The 11,903-nt window shown below is 35.7% G+C and overlaps 1 protein-coding gene across 1 annotated transcript; it reads left to right on the forward strand.

The window, feature by feature from the left end:
- Positions 1-2,366: 2,366 nt before the first annotated feature.
- On the forward strand, positions 2,367-8,463 carry LOC113762559 (putative pumilio homolog 7, chloroplastic). The gene is made up of 5 exons (XM_027306059.1): positions 2,367-4,385; positions 4,458-4,620; positions 6,500-6,663; positions 7,239-7,497; positions 7,915-8,463. Exons 1-5 carry the CDS (start codon positions 2,827-2,829, stop codon positions 8,020-8,022), a joined length of 2,253 nt encoding a protein of 750 aa, XP_027161860.1. The 5' UTR covers positions 2,367-2,826; the 3' UTR covers positions 8,023-8,463.
- The last annotated feature ends 3,440 nt before the right edge of the window (positions 8,464-11,903 follow it).

Below are 11,903 nucleotides of genomic sequence, written 5' to 3' on the forward strand. Positions count from 1 at the left end.
AAAATATTTGGGGGTCAAAACAGAATAATAGCAAATTTTATTAAACATTTACTTCATTAACCTAGCAATACCGTCTCTCAGCCTCTTCGTCCTCCGATGAGGAGCAACAAATGCATTAATGAGGAAATGGCATACCAAATAGTGAAGCCGGCAAAGGTTGGTTTGGATGAGCCTTAGGAGTGGGTTCATTAGATTAGGATCACACTTTGTTCTGAAAACATTAAAGAGTTGGTACCGTTTTTCGGATGAATTCCATCTTTTTCCGTTTTTTCATTCTTCTTTTGGGTCTCTTTTTTTATCAATCTCTTTTTTGCTTTTAATCTTTTTCTTTTTTTCTTCCATTACCAGAAGAAAATATCATATCATCTTATTATTTTACATTCTTTCCTCTAATGTTTTTCAAGTTCTTGATTCAAAACTTAAATGAACATTTTTTTTCCTTTTTATTCTCCCTCTCTCTTTCTTACTTTTTCTTTTGATTTTCGAATTTTGATGTTAGATCTGTAGTAGATCTTGCTTGATAGATCAATTAAGCTTGATTTATATTTTTTTTCTTCAATGTAATTTAGGAAAATAAAAAAGTAAAAAATAGAAAGCCAGCCAAAAGAAAAAAGTTTACCTCAAAAAAAGAAAAAAGGAAAAACCCAGTTTTGACTAGTTTAATGGTTTTCGGGTTAAACCTAGGTTTGACCGAGTTTTTGTTAGGTAGGTTTTTGGAGAGGCTCGGACTAGATGCCTGGCCGATTCCCCCATCCAACCGGTCGGTTCAGTACGAGTTCAAAAACATAGGTTTAAAGTTTATGTATATCAAATCAATCATTACATACATTTGAAACTAGTGGCGAAGAGATGAAGAATGTACGTGTAAGAATTGAATTGATAAACTCTCTCTCTCTCTATCTCTCTATCTCTCTCTCTCTCAATAAACCTTTCAACACCCAACTATTAGATCGATGATTCAAGAACGCTAAAAGTCCTCCCATAGTCACTGGATCAACCTTAATAATCAAGAAGTTGTATCATTTATGTAAACAAGTAATAAAAAAATGTGGTTTAATTTTATAAAATTCAATACATAAGAAAAAAAGAATCACATGCTACAGTATACTTAGTATACAAAATTTAAAACATGTGGTTGATTAAAAAACCTAATACACTTATTGAAAAAACTGAATAGTAAAAATATGTTTAAAAAATATCAATACTTCAAAAAAATTAAACAATAAAAATGCCTTTAACAAATATAAATTTGGAACTCGTAATCCTTACTGGTTCATGTATACATACAATACATACTTTAAAAAAAAAAACACTACATAATTTTCCTACTTCACATGGTCAAATATCTCTTGTCATCAACTTATTTTCACATCACAACTTCATTAGGGACACCTAAAAAAAACGTTGTTATTGAGATATAATGTTCTGAAGAAAGCAAAATATGCATCATGATAAAATTTGGAATTGGAATTGGATGCATGTTACCTAGGGTTGCAAATGACTCAAATCTATTTCAATGCTAGCTAGTTGGCTCAATCAAAACTCGATTCAATCTTAGTATTGAGTCGAGTTTGACCTCGCTTGGCGAGCCAATCAAGTATTCAACTTGTCAAGCTAGATTGAATTCATATATTTGTAATATTTTATATTTTAATAGCGAAATTACATATGTCTCTCCTATATTTTTATTATTTATTAAGATTTAATATCCAATCTATTTATTTTTTAATTATATATATATATTATTTTTGTTTGAGCTTGAGTCCAGTTTGACTAGGTTCAAACTAGTGTTTGAACTTGAACTCAAGTTTTCATATGAAGGTTAATTGAGTTCGAATTTGTGGTGTCATTGAGTCTCAGCTTGAGTTTGAATAGATAAAGTTGCGTGGTTTGTCTCATTTATAGTTCTAATACCACCTTATCTTTTAAATTGATTTTAAACTGTATATTTTTAATGTGAGATATATCTATACTCGAAAGTATACAAAATGTTAGTGTAACCTTCACAATACTCACAAACTGACAAAGCTAAACAACGAATGTATTTGGATAAGAATTATTTGCTAAAAAATTATTTGTTTATATTATAAATATATTTTTTAACAAAATTTTTATTTTTAATTATTTTTTATCTTATATATATTATATCGCAAAAAATTATTTTAAATAGTATTTTAAATAATCGCATATCCAAACATCCGAAACGTACGTGGGCGTTGAGAGCAACCAGCACTCCTTGACTCTTTGATTTGTTCAATAATATTTATTTTCGCTCACTCAATTGCTATATATGTTCTCGGGTGTGTGAGACTGTGAGTGAGAGAGGCGGAGAGAGAGTCTGTTGCTTTTCTCCAGCTTTAATGGCGTGAGACCGTACCAGAAGAGTGCGTGTGTATGTATTCTCTACAGTACATGTATGTAACCGTATCCAGTCCATTCTTCTTTGCATGCTTCACCAACTCATCCCAATAGAAAACCCAAAACCCAAATGAGCCGATTATTAAACTTATAATCCAACGAGAAAAAATGGATTTTGAATAAAATTTTACAATCACCATTCCCCACCCCACCTCACTCTTTCCATTTTCTTCAATCAAGACTCTTTTTTTGGTCTTTCACTCCATCCCAGATGATCAAAAGCGGTAATCTTTTCTGCGTTTCTGCGTTTCTGTTACTCTTTTTTTTTCTTAGTCTTTCTTAGATCAGTTTCCAATGTGGGCTTCTTGATTCTTGCCTTGCCTGCTTTTGCTGTAAATCTTTGGTTATTACTACCTTCTTGTTGTGAATCTTAGTTATTGTTGAAGAAGGGGAAAAAGGAGTAGGAAAATGAAAGATGATGAGGAGCTTGAATTGCTATTGGGTGAGATCCCTCATGCAATATCCTTCAATCATCATCATCATCTTAGACATGGTCATGGTAGTGATCACCATCATCATAATCTTGATGAGTCTTTGTTGGCACAAAAAATGACTGGTATGATGTACCGTATGGGTATGTATGATGATGTGACATTGGATCATAATAATAAACATACGTGTGCTTCCCCTGTGAGTGGGTTTTCTCTGCATTCAGATGGCTCTTCTTCAAGTTTGTTCTCTGGTGGGCATTCATTTTCAGACAATGGATCCCCTACCACACCTCCAGTGGAAGAGCTTCAAACTCACTCAAATGGTGGTACTAGTACACAATCACATTACTCTGACCGGTTGTGGATGGAGAACAAATCTCCCGATTCGTATTTTGGGCGGAAGGCTGATGATAACGTGTTTGATGAGCTGAGTTTGTTAAGAAATTTGAGTCGAATGTATGTTAGTAAGGAGCCAGAGGATGTAAAATTGCTAAATTTAAGTGGTCGTCAGATTTTTGATCGTGTTAGTGGTGGGAATATCGGGATGGATTTGGATCAACATGGCTTGTTTTCACAATATTATGCCAGAGGCATTTCTGATTATGGGAGAATTCAGTGCCCTGTTCCAGGAAGTCCCTTGAGTTTAGACGCTAATCTATTAGGATCCCGGTATTCCCTGAGTCAATCAGGTGAACCATATTCTCATTTATATGGTAGAAATGGTTCTGTGAGTGCCCAATTTTGTCTTACGAAGGGACTGGATGCTCATCATTATGTGGGATTTCCAGTTAACAACTTGTCAGGTACTGTGACTCGCCCTTCTATTACTGAGGCTCAATATTATGCTCAGCGAAATGGGATGGGTATCCTATCCAAAAATGATGTATTTCACTCTCTGGATGTGCCTCAGTTGGCTCCAATGAAGACTCAAGCCAATGTGGAAAATGTAAATTATTATCGCCAACAGCGAACAAATGCATGTAAAATAGTACGTCCACACGTTAGAGTACCTCATGGAAGTCTTGAGGCTCTTTCTGGTGAACAAAGCTTGATTATTCAAGGGGAAAGTTTGAATTATGCGTTAAATCGAGGACAGGAACGATCAAGGCACAACAAGGGTTCCCCATATGAGGCTGATGTAAATGCACATCAAGAAAAGCAGTCACTTATAGATGGTTGCCCCCAGATTGCAGGAAATCAAGTACGTGCTCAAAGTCTCAGACTGTGTTGCCCATTTTCTCTGCCATCAAAGTGTAACTCCTTGGGAGAAGCTCAAGGTTACATTTACTACATAGCAAAGGATCAACATGGTTGTCGATTCTTGCAAAGGATGTTTGATGAGGGAACTCCTCAAGATGTTCAAGTCATATTCACTGAGATAATTGACCACGTAGTTGAACTTATGATGAACCCTTTCGGGAATTACCTTATGCAAAAGCTATTGGAAGCGTGCAATGAAGAGCAGAGAATGCAGATTCTGCTCAGGGTAACAGCAAAACCTGGAGAGCTCATCAGAATCTCATTAAACACCCATGGGTAAGATTTGCATCTTTCGCTTGGAGTATTATTCAGCACAATACTGATCTAACAAAGCTATTACTGTATCAGCACACGAGTGGTTCAAAAATTGATTGAGACGCTTAAATCTAGGCAGCAGACGTCACTAGTTATTTCAGCTCTTGAACCTGGATTTCTTGCTCTTATCAAGGACCTAAATGGTAATCATGTCGTCCAAAGATGCCTGCAATGCCTTAGCTATGAAGACAGCAAGGTACTCCTCTATTTCACTGAAGCTTCTTGGACATTCTTAAGTGATCTTCCTCTTTTTTATGCAATTTCTGTCATCGATTTGAGTTATAGTATAAAAGTTTATGTTTTGGATTTCCTGATTGTCTGATTACAGTATAGATGTCTGTAGGATATTGGTTGAGAAGATTGGCTTCATATGTAGGGATAACCTTGTTGCATCATGAGTTAACATAGATTATATCTGACAATGGGCTAAAGTTCATAGCAAATGAATCTTATGCTTTGCTGTGGTTTATTTTTGATGAATTTCAAAGGCCTTCTCGTGAATTTCAAAATGCATTCAACACTATTCTTTTGCTGCTTCACTTATCAGAAGAAGTATGTATGCTCCTTATCTTGGTAAGTATACCAAATGCAAGAATTGGGAAACAGTTTTGTATAAGAGCTTTCTATTGCTTTGTTGTGTCTCTGAAAGATGAGAAGACATGATACCCAATGTTTCTCTTATTTCTTTCTGTGATTCTCATGATTGAAAGGAGAGACTGTGGATCTCTTCTCACTATTACATAATCAAAGTTTCCTGTGGTGATATCCTTTCACGACATTGACACGTTAGTCAGACATCTAAATGCTATAGAGGTTCAGTTCCGATGGTCTAAATGTCGGCCAAAGTCGTCATATTCTCATTTGGTTTTTATGGGACAATTCTTTTAGCTTAGCAAGCCAATAAGCCCTCAATAATAAGGCAAACATATGGGTTTTCTGCTTTGAACGCTGTTATCATTTATGGAGGATTTTTTTTCTTTTTTGGGCATTGCACAAACATTACTGATTGCTGAATTGTCTGTTTTCGACTTTGGCTAGTGTTCAGGCTGCTATAAGATGAATCATGCGTCTTTACTTGAGCATGAAAAACTTAGTTAAATGTTGTTTTCTGTTTTGGTGTAATACATACTGATGTGTCTTGTTTCTTACCTTGAGAAAGGAGGATGGAGTGGCCTATGACAAATAAAAGGGAGTGGTAGTGCCTTGTTTGGAAAAATTGAGAGGACATAGAAATTGAAGTGGATTGGATAGTAAGAAGGCTTGTGACAGAGGGCTTACTCTTATCCTCTACCAAATGTCGTTACTAATTGTTACTTGAGTTCACTAAGACAATACTCATATGCCTTACCTTTGCTCTTACATATGCATCGAATGTGTCATACATGTGGTTTTGACACAGACATGTGAGAGCATAGATAAAAAATTGCTAGCACTGAGGAAAATTGGCTACAGGGAAATGAAAGTTAATTCACAATTAACTAAAGCTTACTATATTATGGAATGGGCATTCCACGTAACAGAAAGTTGGCTTTTCAAGGAGTATAAATCGTGCGCATTGGATAGTGTTTCTGTATAATACAAAAAATTTAGAGTTCCAATTAATGCTAGAAGATGGGGTTGCTGCATTAAGTTATAGTCAGCCAAGTAAAGCTCCCAGATTTGTGGGCTTTCAGAAAGGAATTATTGCTGTATCTTGAATTCATAAAGTCCTTAACTATCAAAAGAGTAGAAACATGAAAAAGTCAGGGCCTTGACTATCATAAGAGTTTGTTCATAAACTTGTGGGTTGCAAAAGAAATCATGCTGAAAGAATTCACATTTCTACATGGCTTAATGAGGGCATAGGCCGGCTGAATCTTACTTTGCCAACAAACAAGAACTTCAATTAACTTTATCAAAGCTAGCATCACTTTTCTGAAGCAACATGAAGTTTGTTATGATCTCAGGATTAGGATTTTCATGGAGACCAATCACTTGTTAAAGCGTTATCAGAGTTGTGATACCATTTGATTCAAGTTGGTTGATTCTTTACCTTATCACCTATCTTATATGGATTCTTTATGACATTTTGGCAGTTCATTTTCGTTGCTGCTGCAAAGTATTGTGTTGACATTGCAACTCATCAGCATGGCTGCTGTGTTCTACAAAGATGTATTAGCCATGCAAGTGGAGAACATCGGGAAAACTTGATTGCAGAAATTTCTGCAAATGGCCTTCTGCTTGCGCAAGATGCATTTGGGTAATTAAGCACAAGAAGAATATCAATTATTATTTTTGTAACAACTTCTTGTTTGAGCATTTTTGTGGAACGTTGTATCATATACTACATAGAAAAGCTAGATGTTCTGTGCCTAACTATAATCACAAGTATTAGAATCCTACTGGAGAGTGGAGTTTGACAGCTTAAGTTTCAAGTTCTAGAGCTACAAAATTTAACCCTTGCCTTGTTTTTCTTTATAATTTTAATCAGCTAATCGTCATATTTATTGGCTCATTTGACTGAAAATCAAGATAAGTTAAGTCTTTCTTCTGTTTGTTGGGTCTTGATATGTCCATATCGCATCATCTCTCCCCCATTCTGCAGGTGGCAACTCTTAATGTTGTTAGTTCATTAGTGTGTTGGTTGTTTACTTGTATTGTTAACTATCTGGTTTTGCAGTTGTTTTCAGTTTGCTTGTGTTTTGAAAAATTCTACTAAAACCATTATACTTTAAACAAAATTTGAAGCTCTAATTCTTCCAGCTTAGGTAGATACATATTATCTTCCTCAGTTCTTCCAGTTATTTCTTATTTCAAGATGTGTTTTTATTACAGGAATTATGTTGTTCAGTTCATCTTGGAGCTTAAGATCCCATCTGCCACAACCAAGTTGGTTTGCCAGTTTGAGGGAAACTATGTCCATCTCTCGACACAAAAGTTCAGCAGCCATGTGGTTGAAAAATGCCTAGCAGTATGTAGTAATGAAGTGCGGTCAACGATAATTCATGAATTACTGTCTGCAACTCATTTTGAGCAGTTGCTTCAAGATCCACATGCCAATTATGTTGTCCAAACAGCTCTCAAAGTTTCTGAGGTATGAGTTCCCACATTGTACAGATATTTACTCATTTAAGATACTTCTTAAGCAATTATCTACCATGTTGTGAAATTCTTTTGATGAAAAGCTTTGTTCTTTATTTTGATTCATGTAATATGGGTTTCATTTTGCGCATTAACTTGAACCAAGAAAATTTTCTTTCTTCAGTTCTCAGAGTCTAACATTTGTATACAATACATGGAATAGAAGTGGCCTTGTTGGAATGAATTAGTTGAACAAGTTTTTTCCTGGGATTTGATCTGTTAAGTTTGTTGAATGCACTCTAGATTTTCCGGACATTTAAGTTACCAGTTGGCTGCTTATTTTGCTTGCAATCTATTTAAGAGATTTGGAGGCCAATGAATGCTGATAAGCATGTGTATCCTAATAATTTAACCTTCGATATGAAATCAGGGTCCTCTTCACAATTCGTTGGTTGAGGCAATTGAGTCCCACAAGGCAATCTCACGTAACAGTCCGTATTCTAAGAGAATTTTTTCCCACAAGCTTTTGAAGAAGTGATACAAATCATCCCTCTTTGGTAAGGCTCATGTTGTTGTTCTCCCTTCAGGGGTTATTACATTTTGCACTCCCCACTGAATAGTATCCATGAGGAATGGGTATTTATCTGTACGAATATCCTAAGACAGAATCCATTTCTTCAATTTTGCTCTTCAAAGTTTGTTCACTTGGTCCTTAACTGGGATCTGCAGAGTGTAAAGAAGAGGCAACTATGCTTTCAGTTACTTGAAAATGGAGCTGTAATGTACTATTTTGTTGTTAATGTACTTTCCAATAGTTTTAATCCCTAAACCTCACATTGTATGAGTTTAAACAGATGTAGGGCTCTTTTTTGTTTTGTTTCAAGGCATATATGTAGGCTTTCATCGTTAGAAGTACAGTACTTTGAATGCTTCTCAAGTGCGAGTGCTTTGCCAGATCTGAGACTTTAATCTTTGGTTGAAGTGCTCAATGAATGAACTTTGATAACTAGTTAATTCTACTGAGTTGACTAGACCTAACTTCGAAATTGAACATCTTGTACTTGCCTCTATCATCATTTCTGAGACAGTTTTGCTTGGGTAAGGATCTGTTACGTCTTGTCTGGCCGATCAGTCTTTTTTTTCTTTTTTTTTTTGAGATCGATTGTCATCATCTAAACCTACTCCTATTCTTATTCTAATCCATTCTAAGGGGGTGACCCAACAGGGTCACGGGGACTGAACCACTATCGGACTATACGAGTGCATTATATACTCATATGGATTTAAGAGAAGTCACATCAAATGATAATTTTGATGGACTCATATGGATTTAAAAGAAATCACATCAAATGATAATTTTGATGGGAGATAAGGTTTGAACTCTTGACCTCCCATCCTACAAGACATGCATTTCTTACTCCAACCTCCAACCAGGGAGACCCAGTCCAACCTTTGCAATTTTAAGTTGCAAATCCAACGTATCAAGCTAATACAAAGGATCTGGAGTCTTAGAGCATTAGCTCGCAATAGTCTCAATCTCATTTCCCTCGTTAACATATATGCTCCTTCACCTTCACGAATACTGCATGTTACTCTCTGATTAACAAATGAAAGTACAACGTATGGGTAAAGTCTAGGAGGTCAAGGTTCAAACGAGGCCATAACAACCATATGTCATAGCAGGGCCAGAGAGAGAAAACAACCAGAGCCAGAAGAGGGGTTTGTGTAAGATACACTAACCACGTACGTATGGTTGTGCTGCTACTTTCAGGCCTAAATATCCTTCCAAGGTTGGCAGTCGGCAGCCAAGAAACCACTCCTTAAACTCAGTCCAAAACTCAAATTAAAAGAACCACATTCACGATTTACTTTTAGATATAGACACGCAAATGCACTCATCATCTCAAGTTTTTGACATGTGCTTCACATTATTCTTACGTTCATAATTTTTTTTTTTTTCATGTTACCTGCATCCTAGTTTCCTATCAGAAAACTGTAAGCTGAAATATAGGCAGATATCGACGCCATGTGCAACCAAGAAAAGATCAAATTTGCACGACAATACAACATGTTCCCCGAGCAAAAGAACGGCTACACATGCTCGATCAGCTGGAGTCAAATTTCCCCCACCCTTCATGGCTTCTTGGCAAGCCCTACAACAGCTGTATATTAATCAAGTCCTTCACGTCGGCGACAATTCAACTATAGGGTTCCATCCCGTATAAATAAGCAGTATAGGGAAGCCCTCAACTTGGCTAGTAACAAATCAATGTCGTCCAAGGTTGCAGCGTACCAAGAAGGAGGCATGAGCGGAAGAACTCCAAGGAGGCACTTCGTAGTTTACGTAGGTGCTTGTTTGAAAAGATTTGTTCTTCCTGTGTCCTACTTGAAAAAACATTCGTTCCAGCAACTGCTCCAGATGTCTGCAGAGATGTATGGCTTCGACAACCGAAACGGCATTGTTATACCTTGTGATGAGTCTACCTTCCGAAGCATTGCAGAGCTCGAAGAGGGCAAGTGATCATCTACGCTACACTGCAGCTTGGATCTGCCCTTTTTTTATTTGTTCTTTTTTATTTGTACCATGAATTATTAGTTGATTGGCTTGTTTGTCTTGCATGATTATCTACCTTAATTACATATTAAGCTTAGGAAGCGGGCAGGATCATGCATGAAATAGGCAGTCGGGGCCTTTTCCAGGTATAGCAATTGATGATTTGGAAGCAAATCACTGGTTGGATTGGATAAAGATGTCTGAAAATATGGCTTATTCTGGATTTGATGATGGTGGAACCCAATCTTAAAGCAAGTTAAAGCTTAAAAAGAAAAAAAAATATATTTGAAGTTACTAGTACCAGGTTCCCTGCCAGTCCTCTGGACAAGTTGCTTTCATGAGTCCCTTCTTTGCTCCCCGTTTGCTTATGGAGACCTGAAAAACTGAAATATGATTACCACATCATTAGAGAAGTTTTGACGATATAAAGACAGACAACGAAAAACTTGCTGTTCACATCAGAGACATGTTTGGGTTTTCTCAAAAAATGTGGGGTACAAGAAAAGGAATTGCATCATTTTGTGGCTGATAAAGAAAGTGGATGTTGAAGCTTGCTTGCTTGCTTATGCAAATTTTCATCGGAAATGATAAAAGTAAATGTGGGCCTAAGCATAAAGGTCAAGAGTGGAGAAGGTCCTCTCATATATTTTGTTAGAGAGTACAAGAAATTGGTGGACATTAAGGGTCTGTTTGGTTGGAAGTAAAATATTTTCCTTGGGAAAATATTTTCCGTGGAAGTAATTTTCCATGAAAATCATTTCCCTTTCATCATTTTCAGGTGTTTGGTTAGCTTATTGAAAATATTTTCTTACTTCATTTTTCTGGTGTTTGTTTAACTTTTGAAATATTTTTACTTTTATCTCTATCTTTACTTTCTACACATTATAACTATATACTTCTTGCTATGCAAAATAAGAAAATTTATCTCATTGTTTAACTTTAAAAAATCTTGGAGAAAGGTATATATGAATAAAAAATATCTCCTTAAGCAAATAAATAAAATTGCTGGCCATTTAGTGTCAAATATCAATCACATGCAATGCTTATTGTGACATATATCTTGCACTCTCACTGCTGAAAGTTTCTCTAGAAAAGAATGTCCCTATTATACATAATTAATTACTAGCATAGGATGAGCAGGATGAGGTTTTTTTTTTATTTTGAATATACTAGGGGGAGGGTTGGGTGGTACGGGGGAGGGAGTAAGTAAGGAAGAGTCTTGGGTTCGAATCTTCCTGTTTACACTAAAAAAAAAAAAGAACATACTGCAAGATGATTTCAGTAAGTTTGGAACATACTACAGGCAAGATGCATGCATTTCGGAAAACAACTTCAGGAAGTTGGGAAGGGAAGTTGTTTTCCATAAGATGAGTGAAAATATTTTACATAGGAAAATGTTTTCAGTAATTTTTGTGCAACCAAACACGGGAAATTAGGAAAATATTTTCCTGGAAAACATTTTCACCCGAAACAAACGGACCCTAAAAAGCACACGTCTGAGATATCGAAAATGTAAAAAGCCCTTGTTTGGATTGTTATTTTTCTTCAAAAAATTTTATTTTTCATGAATATATTATTTCATTATCTTTTTAACTTACATATATCAAATTATTATATAATGTATATATATATATATTGTAAAAACTCAAAAAATAATAATTCAAACGGGCTCTAAAAGATGTGCAGCAAGATATGGTGAAAGCAGTGGAAAAACCCTTGAATTTTATACATTTCAAACTCATATCAATTTCAGAGTTAATTTAAATTAATTTAAGATCTTGAAGTTCAGTACTCGCTTTTTGAGTTGTATTACTTAATAGTTACTTCACAAAAGCGAATCAATTTATAGATCATTTTGGTTTTAA

Source organism: Coffea eugenioides, chromosome 2 (genome assembly GCF_003713205.1).
Source record: "Coffea eugenioides isolate CCC68of chromosome 2, Ceug_1.0, whole genome shotgun sequence".
In the NCBI taxonomy this organism is placed as follows: Eukaryota; Viridiplantae; Streptophyta; class Magnoliopsida; order Gentianales; family Rubiaceae; genus Coffea; species Coffea eugenioides.

Excerpts from the sequence above, each read along its gene's own strand:
- LOC113762559 (XM_027306059.1), top strand. The coding sequence starts at position 2,827 with ATGAAAGATGATGAGGAGCTTGAATTGCTATTGGGTGAGATCCCTCAT. Across the intron at positions 4,621-6,499 it reads TTAGCTATGAAGACAGCAAG|TTCATTTTCGTTGCTGCTGC; the intron begins GTACTCCTCTAT and ends ACATTTTGGCAG. Across the intron at positions 7,498-7,914 it reads CAGCTCTCAAAGTTTCTGAG|GGTCCTCTTCACAATTCGTT; the intron begins GTATGAGTTCCC and ends ATATGAAATCAG.